The sequence below is a fragment of the Agelaius tricolor genome, unplaced genomic scaffold (genome assembly GCF_023055355.1).
Source record: "Agelaius tricolor isolate 1412-34295 unplaced genomic scaffold, bAgeTri1.0.p SCAF_15, whole genome shotgun sequence".
NCBI lineage: Eukaryota > Metazoa > Chordata > Aves > Passeriformes > Icteridae > Agelaius > Agelaius tricolor.
The window spans coordinates 15060593-15082395 of NW_027269275.1; the positions used below are offsets into that span (position 1 = coordinate 15060593).

General features: G+C 50.8%; 2 protein-coding genes across 3 annotated transcripts in view; one reads left to right on the forward strand and one right to left on the reverse strand.

Moving 5' to 3' along the window:
- The first annotated feature begins 591 nt into the window (after nt 1–591).
- On the forward strand, nt 592–2208 carry LOC139596144 (C-C motif chemokine 3-like). The gene is made up of 3 exons (XM_071440173.1): nt 592–858; nt 1438–1543; nt 1879–2208. Exons 1-3 carry the CDS (start codon nt 792–794, stop codon nt 1985–1987), a joined length of 282 nt encoding a protein of 93 aa, XP_071296274.1. The 5' UTR covers nt 592–791; the 3' UTR covers nt 1988–2208.
- Nucleotides 2209–3060: 852 nt separating this feature from the next.
- The window catches only part of RANBP10 (RAN binding protein 10), a 64633-nt gene continuing 45890 nt past the window's right edge, over nt 3061–21803 (reverse strand). The window contains exons 6-14 of one of the 2 annotated variants that reach the window (XM_071440649.1): nt 18759–18943; nt 17022–17134; nt 14627–14735; nt 13470–13618; nt 12470–12665; nt 11046–11170; nt 10103–10245; nt 9518–9629; nt 3061–8298 (exon numbers count right to left, since the gene is read on the reverse strand). In XM_071440649.1, coding sequence (XP_071296750.1) covers nt 8168–8298; nt 9518–9629; nt 10103–10245; nt 11046–11170; nt 12470–12665; nt 13470–13618; nt 14627–14735; nt 17022–17134; nt 18759–18943 — 1263 coding nt within the window. In that variant the 3' untranslated portion in view covers nt 3061–8167. Of the gene's footprint in view, nt 8299–9517; nt 9630–10102; nt 10249–11045; nt 11171–12469; nt 12666–13469; nt 13619–14626; nt 14736–17021; nt 17135–18758; nt 18944–21803 lie in introns of both variants that reach the window. The other variant, XM_071440648.1, reaches the window with a different exon arrangement.

Sequence of the window (21803 nt, forward strand, 5' to 3'; positions counted from 1 at the left end):
AGTCAGGAGATGCTGGGTTGGAAAAAGTCATGAGCTCAGTTCTCCCTTAATTACAGCTGTGTGCTTTTAACCAGTGCCTGGGAGCTGGTGTGAGCCTGGGGCTGCTGGCCCCAAGGGTTTGTGCACTGGGGAGGTGGGCAGGGAGGGCAGGAGAGCCTGGGGGTGATGCACAGCCCACAGAAGAGCGCTCTGGCTGCTGTGGGCCAGGCATTTTCTCCCTGCAGAGCCCTGTCTGGGGACAGCGGCACCAGAACCCAGTGGGGCTGTGCCCAGCTCTCTGTGTGGCCACCCTGCCCCATGCAAGGCCAGCAGACCCCATGTCCTGCAGACCATTTCTTCTAAACCAGCATTTTAACCACATTAGATCTGTTTCCTTCTCCTTTCTCCTTTCAGAGAAGTCTTGCAGAGATGAAATAATCTCCAAATAAACCCATTTCCACCTTACTTCCCCTCTGAGAAGCCTTGGATTGATTCCCTCATCTCACTCAGCATCATCCTGTGCTGGCTCCCATCAGGACCTCTGTTTTCAGTTCCTCGAAGCTCCCTTGCCACGTCACGGCTCTTCCATCAAATGCAGAACTGCTCCTCAGACTCTTCCATCTGCTGCTGATGTGCCCAAAAAGAAACAGCAGAAAGCCCCTTGACCCTGGCTTCTTGGTACAGCCCCGAATTTTTGGAAATGCAGCCTGAGTGGGCGGCAGCAGAGGATAAATGGCAGCGAGGAGAGAGCCACAGCAGAGCCAGCGGGCAGGGCAGCACAGGGCACGAGGAAGAGCCACCCCACAGCCACCATGCTCCCTGCTAGGACTGTCCTGCTGCTCACCCTGCTGCTCACCTTCTCCCTGCACCACGCCACAGGTAAGGAACCTGCTGCAGGTGAGGGCTCTGAGCCCCCACTGGGGAGGTCAGGCAGGAACCCCAGAGGGGAGCGGGGCTGGTGCTGCTGACAGGAGCAGCACCCCCTGCTCAGGGCAGGGCAGCACATCCCGGGATGCAGGGATGGATGGAGAAGGTGCTGGGTGCTCTCAGCAAAGCCAGACCTGGGGAGAGGCTGCAGGAGCTTGGAGGAGGCTCTGGCAGGTTCTCCTGAGCAAAGGGTTGGATGGAGGGAGAACATGCAGCTGTTTGGAGCCTTCCAAAACACCCTTCAAGTTGTGCTCCTGCCTTGGAAAGCCCCAAAACCCCATCCCCAGACTGAGCACCCCAGCCTTATCGTGTGCTCTGGGGGCTGCAGCAATTTGGGCTGTGAGGGGCCAGGTCCCAGGCTGTCCCCTGCCCCACCTCTGTCCACGTCCCTGTCCTGAGCTTGGGTGACAAACCCCGGCCATGGGATGCTATGGGAGCTGCTGAGGGGCTCCACAGCCTCTGTGCTGTGTTCCAAACCTGGGGTGCCATTATCTGGTGATGCAATTCACAACATCCCCCTTCCTTCCCCAGCCCACTTTGCACCTGTGGAATGCTGCTTTGACTATGCACAGAAACGCATCCGACACCCTCAGGGCTTCTACGAGACATCCAAGGACTGCCCCAAGCCTGCAGTTGTGTGAGTATCCCAGGGTTTGCTCCCCATCCCACATCTTTTGCTGCCCCATTCCATCTCCCACAGACAGCTCAGTCCCAGCCAGGGGGGCTGTTGTAGGAAAGCAGCTCTGAGCAGTGGGCAAAGAGGGGAAAAATGGGTTTTAGTGCTGTCTGCTAATGCTGGTGGTGTGGGAAGACTCAGACACTCACCAGCCCAAGGAGGGCACAGGCTGCTGGAGATGGCTCCAAGCCTCGATCCTGGATGGGGCTTCAAAAAGGGAGAGGAGAAATAGTGCACAGAAAGGGAATGGCTCATGGTTCCTGTTTTCACTCCTTTTCCTCACTTCCTCATTGCAGGATTGTGGCTGCCAATGGTGATGAGATCTGTGCCGACCCCAAGAAGGACTGGGTGAATAAAATCATAAAACGGCTTCAAAGCAAAAAATCAGACCCATCCACCATCTGACCTGCCCATTCAGCCGTCCTGTCTCTCGAGGGAGCCAACAGTGCTGGCAGCTCCTCTCCGGCGGCTGCTGCGGCCGAGGGAAGCGTCCCTGAAGGAGGGGCCGTCACGATCAGGCGTCACCGCGCCAGGGCCCTGCCGGCCCCCGAGCTCCTCCTGCTGTCACTGCCCCGCCACGGGGTGCCTGTGGGACAATATTTATAATAAAGACTCATTGCTACCAATTGCGGTTTGAACTTCTCCTGATTCTCCAGACCACGCAGCAGATCCTAACAAACCCAGAAAAAAGCCTTTGCCACAAGCTCTTATTTCTCCAGGAGCAAACTGTGCCTGGTGCCAGTGTGCTTCACTGGGACTGTGACAGAGGAGCCAGGCCCTGACCCACGGGTCCAGGACCCATAGGTGAGGTTACCTCACCCCAGGCAAAGCTGTACATCCTCAGGGCATGCTTGAAGCCCCTTGGGCTTTGCAGGTGCTCCAGAATTAAGGGGAGGGTTCTGGGAGAAGATACTGATCTACCAAACCTTTAATACCCTGACAGCTTCCAAATGTGCTGGTGGTCACTCAGAGTGTCTGAGGGAGATAAGGACAATGTCCACAGTGCCAGGAGGGTGAGGACACAACCCCTTCAGCTGGACAGAGGTGTGTCCTGGCTGTCTGTCCCTCTGCAGGGCCAGGGAAGGGTGGGAGCAGGGTGAGATCCCAGACATTAAAACCAGGCTGCTGACCCATCTTCTCATGGCAGAGCTGCAAACATACAAGGGAAAACCTCAGAAAGCAGATAGCAAGGAATGGGGCAAATGATCCTCAGCCTAAAGCTTCATCAGTGTTTTATGCTCACAGCTAGAAAACACTTCAGGGCTGTATTTTCTAGGACCCTGAATGGCACAGGGGTGCCAAATGACATTTTTGCCCATGGACTGTAAGCACATGGGAAGAGCAGTGGTAGAAAGGGAAGCTGGAACAGAGTCAGATACTGGGGGACAAACACCTGGAGGACTGTGCACCCCCTGTCAGAGGGGACACAGCCTTCCCTGAAGAGCAGAGAGTGACAAAGCACACGGCTCCACACTGGCTCTTGCACATGGATGTGTATTTTAATAAAAATAATTCTGTCAATATACAGCAGAATGTCGATTTCTTTACCATATTTCCAGTATATTTTCATAGGCTTTTTCTCAGTTAAAATCCACCCCCCCAGCCCCTTTTTTGAAGTTTTCATGCGAAGCATCAGATAACTTAATTCACAAATACTAAGCGTAGACTGAACCAATGTGCACAGTTTGTGTAATGTCCACGTAGCCAATGCTGTACCCAAGAGGTGAAACTCCCTTCCAAGGGCCTGGAGAAGCCTGGAGTGGCACAGGGAGCTGTGCCCAGCGGTGGCTGCTCCTCCAGGGCTGCCGGGGAACCTGTGGAGAGCTCGCACCCCGTGCTCCAGCTGAGCATTTCATACCTGAGTTTTGAGCAACCAGCAGGAGAGGAGAGGAGAGGAGAGTTCACTGCGTGCTGGGCAGGTCCTGGGGCTTGCACTGCTGTGTGTGGGAGCTTCAGGGGCTGCAGCCTCCTCCTGCCTCCCCAGCTGCACAGGTGGGACTGAGAGACACGATCCCAATCCAGGGACGGTGCCGTACTTGGTCTGGAAGTCACCATACTTGTGGTTTTCAAATTCTCTTTAAAATCTGGATTATCCCCAGAGCTGCTGCTGCTTCTCCTTTCTCCAAGTCTAAGCCTGTGAGAAGCCCAGCATATAAAAATCCCTCTGTGCTCCCTTCTGGAGGAAGGATGTGGCTGAAGTCCTCCCGAGCAAAAACGTCCAAGCACTCGTGTGGACCCAAGTGGAGTGACCAGAGAAAAGGTGTCTGCCTGGCCATGGGACCTTCAGCAAGGAGCAGGGGTTTGCATGGCCTCCAGGAATGTTTCTGTGGTGATGTGAGTGTAAATTCCACACAGGACTTGTGGGTTTCCTGTGAGCAGGAGCGAGTTAAGCTTCCCTCCTGGAAATAAAGAGCTGGCAGGACGTGTGTGTGCTCCTCAAACCTGGATGATGCCCTGGCTTGCTGGGCACTGCTCCAGCTCAAGCTGCAGGCTCTGAGCTTTGGTTTGGGATGTGGGGAGAGGGACAGACATGCCAGGTTCACTCATCCATCACCTGCCACCTCTTGTTGCAGGGCAGGATGGTAGAGAGCAGCTAGTGCTGCCTATGAAGAGCCCTGAAGGCTCTCAGCTCCTCCCTTTTCCTCCCAAATCTGCTGTAGCCCCCCTCACACAGCCCCAGCAGCACTTCCTCCAGCTCTGCCCCTACACAGCAGATGGGACAAGGCTCACAGCCACCTCTGGATCTGAAGGGTCCCAGCAGCACCCAGTGTGTCCCCTGGCAGGTCCCCACACAAGAAACACCTTGGTACAGCTGGAGACCCAACACTTGCTCTCTACCTGCCCTCTCCTGGCCCACCACTGAGGCTGCTCTCACCTGGCAGGGCTGGAAGGAAGATGCTCCCCTGCAAAGGGCACTCCTGGGTACAGCAGGAGCCCTTGCTCCTTCTCCTAGGCTGTCACCAGCTCCACGGGGCCTCAGTGCACCCAGGACTGGAGTCAGGGCCCTCTGTCTCTGCCACAGGACAGTTCAAGTCTGCACTGCTTCTTAAGGGGAGAACTTGTGATCCCATGGGGTGCACCACACAGCTTCATGGCACTTCCACACTGCTCTACAGCCTGGCTGCCACAGGTCACCTTCTCCACCAACCCAGGAGAGCAGAACTCTGAAATGTGTGTCAAAGCAACCTGTGCTACATGTGAACACAGACAGGCACCAAAGCACAGCTGCAATCCAGCCTGGTTTCTTTGCTGAAGGAGGAGATGTTCATCATCCCTGATACCCAAGGTGGAAAATGATACATTCAATCCCTAGAACTACCTCCAGCAGCTCTGGTTGCTCCAGTTTTTCAAGGCAGCCTCAAGAACAAAGCTATTTAAAGAATGGTAAAGATGCCTTAATAAAATGTGAAAAACAAGGACACAGCTTGAGGACAGACTGAGATGTCACTGTGAAAAAGAGAAGGAAGGATATGGGAAGATCCCAGGTGTAGGTAACCATGAGGAATGATACCAGCAGTTTCTCCTACAGGCTCCACAGTAAAACATGGCTGTGCTGAAGGACTCCTGGGAGCAGTGATCAGGTTGTTTGAGGCACTTGGAAGAAAAAAACCCAAATCATTTTTATAAAAGTAACTTTTGAATTGCCATGTAGCCTCTGGTTAGGTGTACAGCCACATTCCGTGTTACAGACCCCATTTCATTTTAGCTCTGTTTTTAAAAACTACTGCAATAATCCAAGTTTAAGCTAACATAAACCATCAAAGAGCAGCCAGGGAGATTCAAAGGCAAGAGGCTTTGAAATACAACCTGAGAAAACCACATGAGAAATCCCATCTAGGAATCAGGGGTAGGTTGGGACCTACATCCCACCACAAACATGCTTATCTTCCCCATACTGAGTCATGGCCACATTAGTCAGAATCTGAGTACAAGAAGCAGAAACCACTGGTGAAACCACCAGAACACTTGAAGTAAATTAAAAAAACCCAAATAGCATCCATCACACATTTCTTGGCACCAAAATAACCAGATATCTAGGAATATCTCTTGGTTGGTTTTTTTTTTTGGTGGTGAACCCAAAATTTAAAAAGGTGCTCCAGGACAGTCAGCAAAGCTTTGCTGAGAGACCTAATGGGGCATTATTATGACACATGATGAAGAGACTTGGCTTAAAGAAACCACAAAGAGAAGGAACAAAAAACCCTCAGAAAGATAAAGATGGTGCTGCTATGAAGATGAGAGAGAGGTCTGACTGCAGCCAGACTGCTGCAAGTGGTGACCAATAGCAGAGGAAGCTGCTCCCCCAAACAGGGAAGGCAAAGCAAGGTCCTGGAGTACCTCAGTGCCCACAATGAGCCCAGCAGTGTGCTGTCAGCCTCAGGAATGGAAAGCCTGCAGGAGAATCCCACCAGGCAGAGCTCTGGGACATCTGGGACCTGAGGCTTTGGGAAGGAAACCTTTCCACTGAGTTATCTCTGCACCTGCAGCAAGGCAAGGATGGCAGGCTGGGCTAAGATCCATCAGCAGAGCTGGCAATCAACAGATGAGCTGTCAGGCACATGAGCTGCTCCTGCAGAGGAGCTGCAGGAGAAGCCCCAGCCTGGCAGGTTAAATTCTGCTTGGTGCAGCTCTCTGCCTCTGTCTCCCTGGAAGAAAAGCTGTGCCAGAGCTCCCTCTGCTTTTCACAGCTGTACCAGTGATCTGACTAAAGCATCTCCTGCAGATCTAAACCTCCTGTTTTCTTAGGCCACTGCCCCTACACACTGCACACCTCCACCAAAAGGCAGGGATAATGCTCCCAACCACCCCCAGCATCATCTGCACATTCACTGCCTCAGCCTGTCCTGGCACCTGCCTCCTGCTCTGCCTTAATTTCAGACCTCATGTGCCAGCTAAAATCCACCCTGCAAACCCAGAAAATCCTTAAAGCTTTGGGCTGCTGCTACTTTCCCTCTCAGTGGCACACAAATTCTCCTGGTGCTTGAAGCCTTGGCACAGGCTGACCTCCATTTTAAGGACAAACCTCAACAAAACCAATTTGTCTTTCATTGACCTTCCAAAACAAAATTTGTGAACAGCAGTAAAATTCATGTTTGGTTTGAGCTCCCTTGGGTCCTCCCCAGAGCTACTGACCTAAAATTAATTTGGTGCAGAACCTGCCAGGCTGAACCTGCCATCTCCTAATGGTACAGCAGAGGATGCAAAGCACACGATGCTGCCAGGCAGCCTGGCCAGGGAACAGAAGCTCAGAAACACTCCCAGGTGGTCTGAATGCTTAGGAGTAATCAAGTCCCTGTGCCTGGCACACAGCATGGACACATTAGTCCATTTTACTCAGAGGTTAGTCACCCACAGATCCCTGCTGGTCTCTTTTGGGACTGGAACTTTGATAATTATCTTAATAATCCCTAAAGAAACACTGCTGCTCCTTTCTGAATGGCTCAGGCCCCACAGAGCTGGTACTGACCCCAACCTGGAACCTGACCTCAGCCTGTCCCACCTGCAAGGACAAGCACAGCTCAGCCCAGGCTTCTCCAGACACTTCCAAAATTAAGTGCTCATTTAGATCACTGTTTCAGAGATGGGAGAGGGCAGGAAATACTGTTATGACTGAGTTAGTGGTAGAGCCCTCCTCCATGGAGAAAAACAGGGGATTTGTTATTTAATTAAAAATTGTCAGCCCACCAGGGCATCGCTTGTGGATGTTTCTGGCCAACTCACATGACCTGGTTCTACCATACAGTGGCAGATGACTTCATATTCATCAGTCCTGTCCCTCCAGATGTTCAGAGAGCTGGATTTAACTCTTTCTCAGGGCTGTGAGATGCTTCTACAGCACAATCACCAACACAGGCAATGTTAATCTTCTACTCTTCCCACTCACAAAGCCAAGACTGAGAGCCTTGGGCTCCAAAGAGAGGCACTATGAAGGACCAGGCTTCTCCAATTTCCATCATTAGTGTGTGACAGGACCTACCTCACCTGAGGGGCTGTATGGTGTGTGTGTGGCTGGGACCGAGTCTGTGGGCAATAAATACATCAATGACTTTGTGGAGGTGGAAGAGACCTTTTTAATAAACATGATTCAAATAAAATTAAAAAAAAATCCCTCTGAACTGCCACTGTGAGGAGAGTTCTGATTACTAGCACGGATGATGCTGTATGTGCACGATGGAGGGAGAAGGGAAGAAAAGAACAAGCTGTCACCAACTTGATGAGCTTCCTCAGTAAATCAGCATACACCAGCTCAGCAAAACTCTCCAGATAAAACATCGGTGGAACCATGAGAAACAACTCAAATCAAAACAAAAAGAGAAAAATCCCTACATCAGAAGGTGCTACATTAGAATAACCAGCGAAATACTGAGCGCCGCCGGAGCCGCGGCAGCAGCGGCGGGGAGATGGCTCAGCCCTGCCAGACTCCCCGGGGTCACAACAGCCACACAGTGAGGGACTCACTCCGTCCTGGCACGGGCAGTGTGTGTGTGTGTGTGTGTGTGTGCTACAGGGGCTTGGTGGCAGGGAGGTGGTGGTGCAGAGTGGCAGCAGCAGAGGGTGAAGGGCAGCACTCCACGGCAGCTCCTGTCAGTGCAAATAATCGTCCACTCTGGCGAAGGAGCAGGAGCCCAGCCCCACGCGCGCCATGAGCCGCAGGCACTCCGAGGCCTGGCCCAGGGCGAGCATCAGCGGGGGCTGCTTTGGCAGGTTCTGAGATTCTGTGGGGACAAAGAAAAAGCTGCTCAGAAGAGGTTCAGGCTGGTGCTGGCTCACCTGCACTCAGGCCTCTCTCTGTCCCAAGCCCAGATCCCTGGCAGAAGGTGCTGGCTCTGCAAGGAAGCTGCTCCCAAATCCTGCCAGCTCCGTGCTGCTGCTGCTGCTGCTGCTGCTGCTGCACACAGCCCAGCAGCCATGACGCATCCCAGGGCTCAGCAGGGCCTTTGAGAGAGTGCTGCTGTGCTGGCCAGAGCAACAAAACGGCAACGAAGCTACTGCTGATGCTGTTTGCCAGAAAACCCTTAAAACATGAGATATCAAAGCATGGAGGAATAAGGGAAGGTCCCAGCTGGGAGGCGACCTCTCCGTTTCTCCCACTTGTGCAAGGCTGCACAGCAGCCCAGGCCCTGGATGACCTCACTCCCTCATCACCATGCCTTTACAGACGTTTTCTGAGGGAACCCTCAGCTAAGCTACACAAGGTGCCTGGTAACCTGTGTGATGCAGCATGTCCAGACACCACATCTCCCCTAGTGACAACTTGTCCATGCTCCTCAAGCAATGGACAAACAGCTGCTGACCATCAGGGGAAGGGACTCTCCTTCCCAAAATGTGCAATTTCTGTTCCTCTGCTCAGTGAGAACATGAGCCCTCATGGGAATGTCCATCAAGTTGTTCCTTTCCCCAGAAGCAAATCTCTAAATCTCCTTCTGGAACATTTGATGTGAGATGCACAGACCCCATAGGAAATCTGCCTGGGCACAGGGAGCCAGACTGCAGAGGATGCAAATGCAGCCCCTCCTAGAAAATATGATGATACCAGGGCTGAACTCTGCTAATCCATACAGCTGGAAAAGAGCCCTGGTAAAGTCCACAAAATGGTTCAGGTGGGTTCAGAGCATGAAGGGAGAGGGGCAGGAAATGTACCAAAGAGATCTCTGTTTCTTCAGAAAGCAGGGGAGGAAAATCCTGAGGTGCATCCTTGGGAGCAGCATTGAGGAACATGCAAGGAAAGGAGTCAAAATGGGAGTGTATCAGGGAATCTGCTCTCTGCAGGCTTCCCTCCTACTCCCCTTCCTGCACTACTGCCCTGACAGTCCCCAGCAACAGAAAGAAAGGCCAAACCCAAACACAAATATTTCTGACAGGCTTGCCTGCCACAGGACAGCCCCTGAGAGCAGGTGTGTCTGGGGAAACACTCCCACAGGAAGCAGCTCTTACCCAAAATAGCACTATTGAGAGCAGCACACACAGGTTCCCTCTGGATCGGGTCCAGCTGTTGGCCAACAGGGCAGTTCCAAGGGTCTGAGTAGGCTAACAAGCTAAAGGCATCCTGGGAGGGAACAGAAGGGCACAGTGAGATCAGGAGGGCTGCAAACACACAGGAAAACCATCAAGTCCAGCTGGGGCACCTCCTGCTATCACCACAGTGAGAGGTGCCTACCTCCTGAAAAGAAATGGCCTTTTTCCTCTTGGCACCAAGGGACCACAGTGGGCCACTAACACAGTAGGGTTAAAGAGGGTGCCCTCTCCACCTGGCAGGGGAGCCAGCCTGGGAAGGCAGGGGGAGTGAAGAAGAGCATGCAGTTGCTCCAGGAAGCCAGGCAGGAGCTGTATTTCTTCTCCCTTGTGCTGAGAATTGGGTGTAGATGCTCTGCTTTCATGTTTTGATCTCTGATCCCCATGTAGGTCCCGTCTTGTTCAGCAGGTGCAGAAGTGGGGGCTACTCAGGTGTCTGCAAGGGAACCCACAACCCCAGAGCTGGCCCAGAGAACTGCTGCAGTGCAGCACAAGGTCCAGGCTTACCTGAAGCATCTTTTTGTGCATGGTGTTCTTCCCATACTCTCTGCAAAGCTGCTCGCTCAGGATCTGCAGCTCCCGCCCAAACTGGATCATCCTCTCTGTGGCAGCGTGGTTCCCTCCACAGAGCTGCCTCTGGGGGCAGCTGTCTTCTAAGGAGAAGCAGTGGAGAAGGAACAATCATCTTGCATTCCCCACCAATGCCCACTGTGTGTCAGGATACCCTTCTGCAGCAGGTAGCTGCTTCCTGCCCTAAAATAATCCCAGTGGAAGCTTTCTGTGATCCCTTCCCTACAACAGCCAGTTCTGGGTTTGTCACAGTGCCTGGTAGATACAGGAAAGATTTGAGCTCTGTTTAATGCCTGAGAACTACCCAGAAATCAAGTCTCCTGATAAAATCCTGGGAGCTTGCCTGTAACCAGTCTGTTACCCTTTCATGCATGTAACACAGGGTATATAAGCCAGAAAGCCCTGGTCTAACAAATCCTGGATGAACCAGTCTCAGAGGCAGTGTAGCTGCTTCATCTGCTCCCTCCTGGCTAGAGCATCCACAAACAAGACAGTCATGGCTGCCAGCTGTGCTGAGGCCACCCTGCAGCTGGACATCCCCAGCCTGGCACAGGAACACCAGCTCAGCTGGCACAGCCCCAGCTCAGCTGCCCAGCAGGCATTTCTGCCAGGACTGCTCTGAGCTCAGTTTCATGACCATCATGGAACAAACCTTTGACTCCTGCTTTCCCTGCTCCAAAACACCACCAGCACTGCTGGCAGTCTATGAAAAGCCAGACCTAATTTTAGCTCCAGGACAGATTAATTTTCCCTATGAAGCAGGCACTTCATTAACTGAAGCAGCCTAAAGTACATGATTTTTCCCCACAATCCAATCAGAGTTTTAACTTTTGACACCAGCTCCTATCTCCCTTTACCCCTCCTGCCCCTGAGGACCTACCCATGCTGGACTCATCTGTCTGCAGGATCTCCTCATGTTTGTAGGTGCCATTCATTATCCTGGTGGATGAATTCTCCAGGACTCCGTTGGGGTAGTGCTCAGCCTCCATTTCCATCTCGCTGTCACTGAGGTGAAAGGAGGGAAGAAAGGTCAGATGTCTAGATTAAAAAGGGAAGAAATGAAGGGCTTGTGTGCCAAACAGTGCCCAGCAATGGCCAGGAGACCAGAAAAAGTCCAGTTGGACTACAGGGAGCCACATGGTCCAAGTCAGTGCAGCAAAAGTTGTTGCAGGCTTCTGAAGACAATTTATGAAGCAAGTTTCTATTCCCTAAGTGCCTGTCATAATTCCAGGTGCAGAACATTTTGCATTTTCCCTTCAGGAAGTGGTGATCCTTGGGATAGTAAACAGCAGCCAGGTAACAGGTAACACACACAGAGACTGCAGGAGGGAAATCTTGGCTATGATACATCCCCAGTCCTTGCAAACAGGGCACCACTGAGCACTTAAATGCCCAAGACAGCAGGCTGACTGAGACTGCTGATTAACTACTGATTAACTGAAATTATAAGAAGATCTTACTGGAACATGGGCTCTACATTTGAAAAAAAAAAAGAGAATGACAAATCCAGCATCATTAAGTGATTCTGGTAAATTGAGTCTGAACAAGTGTTTCTCACTCAGTTACATGCTAGGTGGCTCTCCAGAGGTCACAATTGAGCCTACAAACTGCCCTGCAAGCCATGCTCAGCACAGCACTTGAAGAATGAGTGCCAGCTGCAATTAGCAAGAGATTCTTTTAATCACAATGACACCCTCTGCTCCACTGAGGCCTCACACAGCCCTGCAACAGCAGTGTGGAGAGTGAGCCCAAAGGAAGCTCAGTTTTCAGCACAGCTCACTCTGCTCCACGCTCCAGAAGGTGATCCTCAGTCTGACCTGCTGCCACAGCATGAAACAAATCACTGCTGGCACAGAGGCTCACCTGGGAGGACCAGGGCAACAGGCAGCCCAAGGAAATGACACAAGAGGGCAATGCACCAAGCCACTGTGGCCTGAGCTGCTGCCTCACACAGGACAGGGCAGGAAAGCTGCTCAGCAGGAACAAGTGCCTGGCTGAGGCAGCAGAAACAACACCAGGCTGACTGGGAAAGCTTCTGGGCAAACACTGGGATGCAAAGGCATCAGTGTAATGGGACAGCCTGGTGCCTGCAACAAGAGCATCATAATATTCTTTATGAGATGAACCTCAAGCGTGAGCCACAGCAGGGCAGCCAGAACAGGTTTGTGTGTGCTGGGTAGATGTTGTAGATAACAATATTGTTCAAAAGGGCAGGACAGGTGCCCTTCTGGCTCCTTAGAAAGCAAACTGAGACTTTTCTCACCAAGCCACCCCCCTCAGGTGTCTCCAGAGGAAAAACAATACCTGGTTTCTTGATTACTCGTACTACTGTGCTGCTGAGATTTGGTAGAATCTGTGGAATTGGACTCCGAGTAGTTCACAGATGAAGGGGAAGAGGAGGAGGAAGATGAAGATGATGAACTCAGTGTTGGGTATTTACTGTGACTCTGTTTGCTTTTTGTGGACATGACTCCATTGCTACAGGTTGGACTATCTGCTCCTGAAAGCCAAGAAGAAAGAAAAATGAGACCAGACTGACAGTGTCACTCTGTTGTGGCCCCGAAGGAAGAAAGCAAAATAAGACTGCAGATCTTAAATTATGGTTTATCATTCTTGAATTCAATGGGGTTTAGAGGAGACACATCCACCTTTGACATCTGCTCTCCTCATGTGGAGACACAGGACCCACTTACTGTCGGGGTCTCCAGCTGCTCACAGTGACCCCGAGAAGAGTTCAAAAATCTCTTTTGCCAGCCCAGCACTTGAAGAAGCAGTCAGGGCTCTTCATTTCCCGGTCTCAAGGCTGTTTACTGTATCTTATCTATAAAATTCTTTCTCCTGCCCTGCCGAGGTCCGCTCAGCAGGACAGACAGAGGCACTCTTTAGTATAAAGACATAACACCCAGGGTGGTGTTATGTCTTTATACTAAAAACTGTGTATACAATGTTTACAATTACTTTCCAATACCTATCACCTGTGTTAGACAGTGAGCTTCTACTCTAAACCAATCTGTAAGTGCCAACATCACAGCAGAAGATGGAGGCTGAGAAGAAGAAGGAGAAAGGTTGGACATGCCCAGTTCCCTCCATCTTGCCTCCTGAACCCCCATACCAAAAACCCCAAAATCTACTTTTCCACCCCGTGATAACTTCACTATTATTCTACCTAAACTGTTGTGGCTTGCTGATCTTCATCTAAGGTTGGTAATTTGCTCCACGGGTCACAACCAAAACCGCAGGTGTTTTGGGCTCTGTGCCAGGGCTTCTGAGCCCCCTGGCAGGGGTCTGGATTCCCACAACTTACCCGTACTGTGCAGGTGTGAGTTGCTGGATCCATGCCTGGGGCTCAGGCTGGGGGAGCCGGGGTAGCTGTCCTGGGAGCGGGGGCTGCGGGCGCTGAAGCAGCGCACCTCGCTGTCCGTGCCGTTCACCATCTCCACGAACTGCCGGCACCTGAGTTCATGGGAGCAAGAGGGACAGAGGGGGCGTGACAGCCAGCATGCTCTGCACTCAGCCTGCCTCAGGGCCCCACTGGGCAAGTCCTAGAAACTTTCAAAAAGACATTTCAGGCTCCTGGTGTCTTTGTATCGTGAGTGCTCTGATGATGTTACAGAGGGAGGAGTTTGGAAAGCTCGCTTTTGATGCTAATGGATGGTGAGATATTCCCAAAAGAGCAAGTTTAATTCCACTGTGCTAAGGAAAAACTGTTCCTTGGCAGCTTTCACCTCCAGCTCTTCTGCAGGTACTCCAATCTCAGGTTTTCTGTGATGTAAATGGCTCCTGAGGTATTAAAAAATCTCTTTCCCAGCCCCGTGACCAAAGAAGAAGTCGAGATTCAATTGTGGAGGGTTTTTTTCAGGGAGAAGGTACTAAATCTGTCAAATACCATCATTCCTTCACTATTCCATCAATGTAAAAATACTGGGATTGGCCAATGGAAAATAGAGAAGGAAGAGTAAAAAATGCAATATCCACAGTGACAGTGAGGACAGCTCCTCATTTACTGGGAATTGTCCTCATATGTCTCAGAAGTCTGGGGAGAACCTCTCTGTACAGCTGGGAGAACTGGGACACCTCTTCCTTTAATCTCTACCCCAGACAGCATTTTCCATACATCTGCCTTTCTAGGAACCTTCACAGTGACTGACACTGCTCCAGCACTGCAAGATCTCCACAAGACCAGTAAAGAAACTCCTCTGAAGGAATTTCTGGCAGTTGGCAGAACTAAAATTCACCCACCTATGCCTGACTTCATGAGACAAAGCTATACTGGGTCTGAGCAGCAACAAAAGGGCTATATCTATGGTGCTACAAGCACTGTGCAAAGGATTCCCAAAGGGAGCTCAAACAGTTTGAATTCAGAGCAAGGTGTGCAGCCAGACTGGATGTTTAGACAGGTTCTTATTCCCTCCTTCATTTACACATTTCAGCATTAGGGAGCATAAAGCTTTTCACACTTACTTTAACATGAAGAGCAGGTTGGGGTTATGTTCTAGGAGGCCAGGATAGAGCTGCTGGGTGGCTTCTATAGCCTCTCCCACTCTGCCTGCTAATACTAGCTTCTGTATTCCTGAAAGCAAAAGGAGACCTGGTGACACACAGGACCAGCCCACAGGAACAGCCAAAAGAGCTGTCCCCATCCATTCCATCCAGGTCCCCACGACCACCTTGCACAAGGGCTTGGGAGAACTGGAGACCATATCTGGTTTATTATGGATTAGGGGGAGGAAAACCCTGTGAAAATGTGAAAGGATCTTTTAGTAGCAAAAAGCCATCAAGAATAGAAGGATCTGAAGGATGAAGAAGGTGGGTTGGGGTGCTCTTCAGTCACAGAGCTCTGCAGCAATGGAAACAAAAGCAGGACATGCCAACTGGATGGAAACAAGGAGGCTGCTGGGGAAGTGACAGTTCCAGAGGGCAAGTTCCTAGGTCATCCTCATACTACAGTCTCTGTCTGGTTCAAGCTTGGAAGCACACATATGGCTCAGTATGAGATAAATGGAGTACTCTTAGAGGGTCTGTGGTCTTAAGTCACAGTCCTGCTTCCACAATATTCCCACCACAAAACAGAAGTAATATATCAACAAAACCATGTTTTGAATAGAGAGAAGTACCAGCTATTGACTACACTAGAAACAGCTCAGTGACTTGTACAGGAGGTGCAAAGACACAAGGCAGAAGACACCTGTCATGCTGGGTGTTCATGTCCCATGTATGTTCCTTCAGCAGGTCAGAAAACAAGAGCAAGACTCAACTCGAGCTCCCTGAAAGCTCAGAGAAGCTGCTGATCTACAGGGACTCACATTTCTTTTTTCTAAACGTACTTAGAAATAAAAATTAAATGTACTTAAAACTAAAATTGTATTGGTTTTCGAGTACTCCTTATAAACAGCAGAGGGAAGGTGTGGAATGGCCCATGAGGTGCTTTGCAAGCAGGGCCTCTGATAACAACAGGCTGTGGCTTTTGCAAAGTGTTGGAGCAGTTGGAAGCCCAGACTGGCAAATCTTCATTAACAATGCCAGTAAAAAACTGCAATGACTTGTCATGTCTCCCACTTCTCAGTGTCTATCTGATTATTATAATAGTTGAAATCTGGAACCAAAGCCAGGGCTCTCACACCAACACAAGAGCTCTCATTTCAGTCTCTTGCACGTCCATTTTCTCGTCTCGCTGCTTCTGACAGCTCTGCTTTGCCTTGTTTGGCAACTCTCACAGATGTCATTCCCTTTTACATTTCCCCCTCTTTTTGTTTCCCCATCTGTGTTTTCCTCACACCTTTTATTCAAGCCCCAACTTCAGGGCTCTGTATTCCTTCCCTCCATCTGCCTTGTCACCTGTCCACAGCCACAGGAGCCCGCAGCACCTCGTGTGTGCATCTCCCTCCTGTCAGGCTCTGCCAGTTAAACCCCAGCACTGGGAGCACTGCTGGGGTCAGGGCTGCATAATGCATGACCTGGAAAGCACCAAGCCCATCAGCACTAACAGGCAGCAACTGCAAGTTATTTAAGAGCAGAGTCCCCAGATGACCCTGACTGCTGGCTAAGCACATGAATGTATGGAGAGCAAGGCACAAAGGGCACAATGCTCTGGTACGTGACAGTCACACGAGATGCAGCTCACAAAGGGAAGGGAAATGGACAGGCATGTGGCCTGTATTCAGCAGCCAGGAGAATGCAGAAAACACACCAGTGTTCTGCCACTCTGCAGGCTGAGCCTGTGAATAGAAGAGTTTAAAAAAAAGGTACAGCAGGAGAAAGCTGCAAGCCTTATTCTGCAGGACCAAAAGAGTGCTGACAGCCCCAGCAGCTGAGAGATGAACCACTTGGGAGCAAACAGCAGCAACCAAAACAGACACAGAGCACAAATTCTTCACCCAGTGTGAGCTTACACATTGGCTGTGAATTTAAAAACCCTTCAGCATGTAAAAGTTACCTGAAATCACAATGTGCAGAGGGATTGGAAGAGTCCTTAACTGGGAGCTCCAGTGAAACTAAATGGATGTGTCTGAGTCCCTGTGCCCATGCTGATGGACCTGCCCCTGCTGCACCAGCCTGCAGTGAGGAGCTCACACCCAAAGGGATCTCTGGTGCACAATGATCTCAGCTCAGGTAAAGGCCAAGCAGAGCAGACAGGGACAGGAAGAACAGGGCAGTTCTCCAGGCAAAGATGGCAGAGGGTGGAGAGCAGGCAGGGGTGATGGGAAAAGTGCTCCTAGCAGAGATTCCCAAGCTCTGCTCCAGGCCAGCAGAGTGCTGTGCACAGCTCTGTACTCTCATGGAGTGACCTCCACAGCATTCTCTCCTCTGCAGAGTCCCAGACAGAACACACCTGAGGAGTGACACCTGAGAGACTTACTTTGTCTATTCTTTATTGAGCTCTGTTCTTCCTGGATTGTGGTGTCTGTGACTCTGGCAAAGGCAGTTGCTGTTGAACAGTACCCATGATGAACCAAATACGATGAAACCATACTAGAAAAAAAGAAAATACAAAGAGATGACAAGGTACAAGTGAAACAGAGTCACCACACTGGAGCAAAAAGAAACCAACACAACAGAAGTTGCAATTTCACTGAGAAACTCAGCTTGCTTAGGACATAACCAAGTTTCTACTTCTGGGTCTAAACTGTGTGTATTTACAAGATAGGCACCTGGTCCTCTGCAAACAGGAGGGAGGCTCTAAATTCACTTTACAGAGGGGAAAAAAATGAAGAATCTCAACACATATACAGTATTTATTTATGACTGCTGTCCAAGGGTCACTTGGACTCAATACTGTGTTACTGCCAGTGACATCCTATAGAGACACAATTCTGAACCTCAGAGAGGTTCATGGCTTTCAAGTAGATCTTAAAAAGAAGAAAAGATTCTAGTCCTGAATTTCTTCCATCACTTATTTGCTAGCAATTATATCTTTAGTAGTTCAATCTCCTTATGAATTCTGCACATTCACAGATACTTTAATCTGGTGACTGTCAGCATTGATTTTAAAAACATTAACACTCTTTGAAGCTGTATTTTTAAAAAATCTTGGGGGAGGGAGGAGTATCACTGTCACAAAACAAATACAACAAAACCATCTTCCTGAACAGACCATTTCTAACACACTTGTGCCTTCCTAGGACACAGTGACTCAATGTTAATGCTCACTGGATTTTAACAAAATCTAAAAAGCCAGCAACAGGATTTCAAAGCTTCTCATGAATCTCAAAACAGGCTTCTCATGATGAAGCTGGCATTGATCTGCTCAAGCCAGAGCTCAAAGCACACACTCAACTTGGCTACTTTCAGCACAAGAAAGAAGTATTTTATGAGTCAGCAATCATTCTTAGGCATAACATTGTAGGCAGGTGTGTAATTTTTGGAAGTTGTTTTAAATACAAGTGCTCCTGCCCAAGAGCTCTCTAGGACGAGCTCCAGAGTGGTGACCCTGACAACCCCACTGTGCCCATCAGAAGAAAAAATTCTGGAGAACACAAGGAACCAATACAGGGATAAATTGGTCCCACTGCAGCAGAATCAACAGCTCTTGTTAAGGGAGGTCCTGGCCCTCTAATTTGGTCCTATTTTGGAAGGCAAATAGCAGCATCAATAACACTCCTGACCTCTGACAACTCCTGCCAACTGCTCTCATCAAGTTCCACTCAATCCTTTTTGCAATGAGAACTGCTTTCAATATTCATGAATTTATAAAGTGCCATAATTGTGCTTCCAGTTAGGTTTGGAAGCCTTTGGTTTAGGCTGTTTCTTGCTCTTTCATTTCTGAATTCAGCTGGTTTACACACTGGCTTTTCTCCTGCATTAGGAGTGTTTATGGTGTCTTCCCCCTCCTGCAATGTATCACCCCAAAATGTATGTCCTTCCATTCCTACAAGCTTCCATGCAATCTTTAGCTGAAAACTTCTCCCATATCTTTTACATTAGAAACAGCAGCAATCTACACAGGAAAGACTTAAACAATACAACAGAGGATAAAACAATCTGAGCAAAATACACAGAGTGGCAACTTTTGCCATAAGAGAGCACAAATGAGCATTTAAGAAGTATTTGAAGCCTAACAAGAGGGAAGAAGCTGAACAGCAAGGCAGTGACTTACTTCTGCAGCATGGCTTGCCACTCTCCCAGCCTGTCTCCTATGGGAAACCGCTTAATGGTGCTCTGGATCTTCGCCCTCCACTCCCTCATGTAGTCCTCAATGTCAAACACAAAGGGCTGCTGCCCAAAGTTGGCATCCACGATCTCTCCTGGAGTCTGGAGACCCACTGTAGGGTACAGGTTTGACTGGGAAGGAAGAAAAACAAACCTGTGTTAAACACAGCTTTCTCCTCCTGGTTCCAGTTATGTGGTTTGGTAAAACCAAAAAGTTGCTCTTTAAACTGAAATAAATATAATGGAATTGGAAGAGGCAACAGCCCTTTGGGTACTTCTCAAGAAATCCTGTGACTTATTGTGCATTTATGAAAAGTTATTGCATCAAACCAGAGCAATGGATTCAATCCCCCAGCAACCTGGGATTGAGGCCATGACTGCTCTGTGTGGATGGCACTTCTGGCTTAGTTTTCTACAATTTCTACCAAGCTTCAAGAGCCAGCAGATAATATAAAAACAACAGAAATAATAATGGCTAATAATAATAATAGGTGCATCATCTTAATCAATGGATCTGTGTATTCCCTCCTGTTTCAACTCAACTCTTTTATTCCTTGGAAATTGTTATCTCAGTCTTGTACATCTCTGATGAAAAGGGAACAGAGTGGTGGAGCTCTGAGGTTAGGTCTTTGATGATCCCAAGATCCCAAGACATCCACACAAGAAATTACACTACTGATAGATTAATTTCATTTTAAGAATAAGTCTACAGATCCAAATGGAAGCTTTGACCCATCAACAGGACACGAGAAAAACAAAAAGGTTACCACCATGAAAGTGTCTCTAAAATTCAGCCATGAATTCACTTTTAAGGATGATTTAATTAAAAATAGGTGTTCAAAGTGTATCAGAAGTTCTCTGAATTCATGCTATATTAAGAATAAGCTTATGGATACAAATGGAATCCCTGGGCCCGCTCAAATGTTGGGAAAAGAGAAACAGCATCAGAAAAGGTCCAGGGATGCCTGGTTCTCATCACTGATGCCATTTTTCGGAAGCACGCTCCATTCACGGGCAGGGTACGGCTGCACGGCACAAATGGCAGCTCTGCTTGGGAAACGGACACGAACGTCACGAATTCAAACGGAATGCTCACACTCGGGCACACCGCTCACACCTGCTCACACTCGGGCACACTGCTCACACCTGCTCACACTCGGGCACACTGCTCACACTCGGGCACACTGCTCACAGCCATTCACACTCGGGCACACTGCTCACACTCGGGCACACTGCTCACACCTGCTCACACTCGGGCACACTGCTCACACTCGGGCACACTGCTCACACCTGCTCACACTCGGGCACACTGCTCACACTCGGGCACACTGCTCACACCTGCTCACACTCGGGCACACTGCTCACACTCGGGCACACTGCTCACAGCCATTCACACTTGGGCACACTGCTCACACTCGGGCACACTGCTCACACCTGCTCACACTCGGGCACACTGCTCACACTCGGGCACACCGCTCACACCTGCTCACACTCGGGCACACTGCTCACACCTGCCCACACCCTGCACACCTGCTCATACCCATTCACACTCGTACACACTACTCACACCTGCCCACACCCTGGCACACCCACTCACACTCGTGCACACTACTCACACCTGCTCACACTCGTACACACTACTCACCCCCTGCACACCTGCTCACACCCATTCACACTCGTAAACACGACTCACACCTGCTCACTACTCACACCCTGCACACCTGCTCACACTCATACACACCCGCACACACTCGTGCACACTCATGCACACTCGCTCACACCCATGCACAATTGTGCACACCCACTCACACTCGTGCACGCCCGCGCACACCTGCTCACACTTGTGCACACCCACGCACACCCGCTCACACTTGTGCACACCCACGCACACCCGTGCACACCCGCTCACACTCACTCACACTCAGGCACACCTGCTCACACTCGTGCACGCCCATGCACACTCGTGCACGCCCGCGCACACTCGTGCACGCCCGCTCACACTCAGGCACACTCGTGCACGCCTGATCACACTCAGGCACACTCGTGCACGCCCACTCACACTCAGGCACACTCGTGCACGCCTGATCACACTTGTGCATGTCCACGCACACTCGTGCACACCCGCTCACACTCGTGCATGCCTGCTCACACTCGTGCACGCCCGATCACACTCAGGCACACTCGTGCACGCCCGCTCACACTCGTGCACACCCGCTCACACTCAGGCACACCCGCTCCCACTCGTGCACGCCCGATCACACTCGTGCACGCCCGATCACACTCAGGCACACTCGTGCACGCCCGATCACACTCGTGCACGCCCGCTCACACTCAGGCACGCCCGCTCACACTCAGGCCCACTCGTGCACGCCCGCTCACACTCGTGCACGCCCACGCACACTCAGGCACGCCCGCTCACACTCGTGCACGCCCACGCACACTCAGGCACGCCCGTGCACACCCGCTCACACTCGTGCACGCCCGCTCACACTCAGGCACACTCGTGCACGCCCGCTCACACTCATGCACGCCCACTCACACTCGTGCACACCCGCACACACTCAGGCACGCCCGTGCACACCCGTGCACACCCACGCACACTCGTGCACACCTGCACACACTCAGGCACGCCCGCACACACTCAGGCACGCCCGTGCACACCCGTGCACACCCACGCACACTCGTGCACACCCGCTCACACTCATGCACGCCCGCTCACACTCAGGCACACTCGTGCACGCCCGCTCACACTCGTGCACGCCCACGCACACTCAGGCACGCCCGTGCACACCCGCTCACACTCGTGCACGCCCGCTCACACTCAGGCACACTCAGGCACGCCCGCTCACACTCGTGCACGCCCACGCACACTCAGGCACGCCCGTGCACACCCGCTCACACTCGTGCACGCCCGCTCACACTCAGGCACACTCGTGCACGCCCGCTCACACTCATGCACGCCCACTCACACTCGTGCACACCCGCACACACT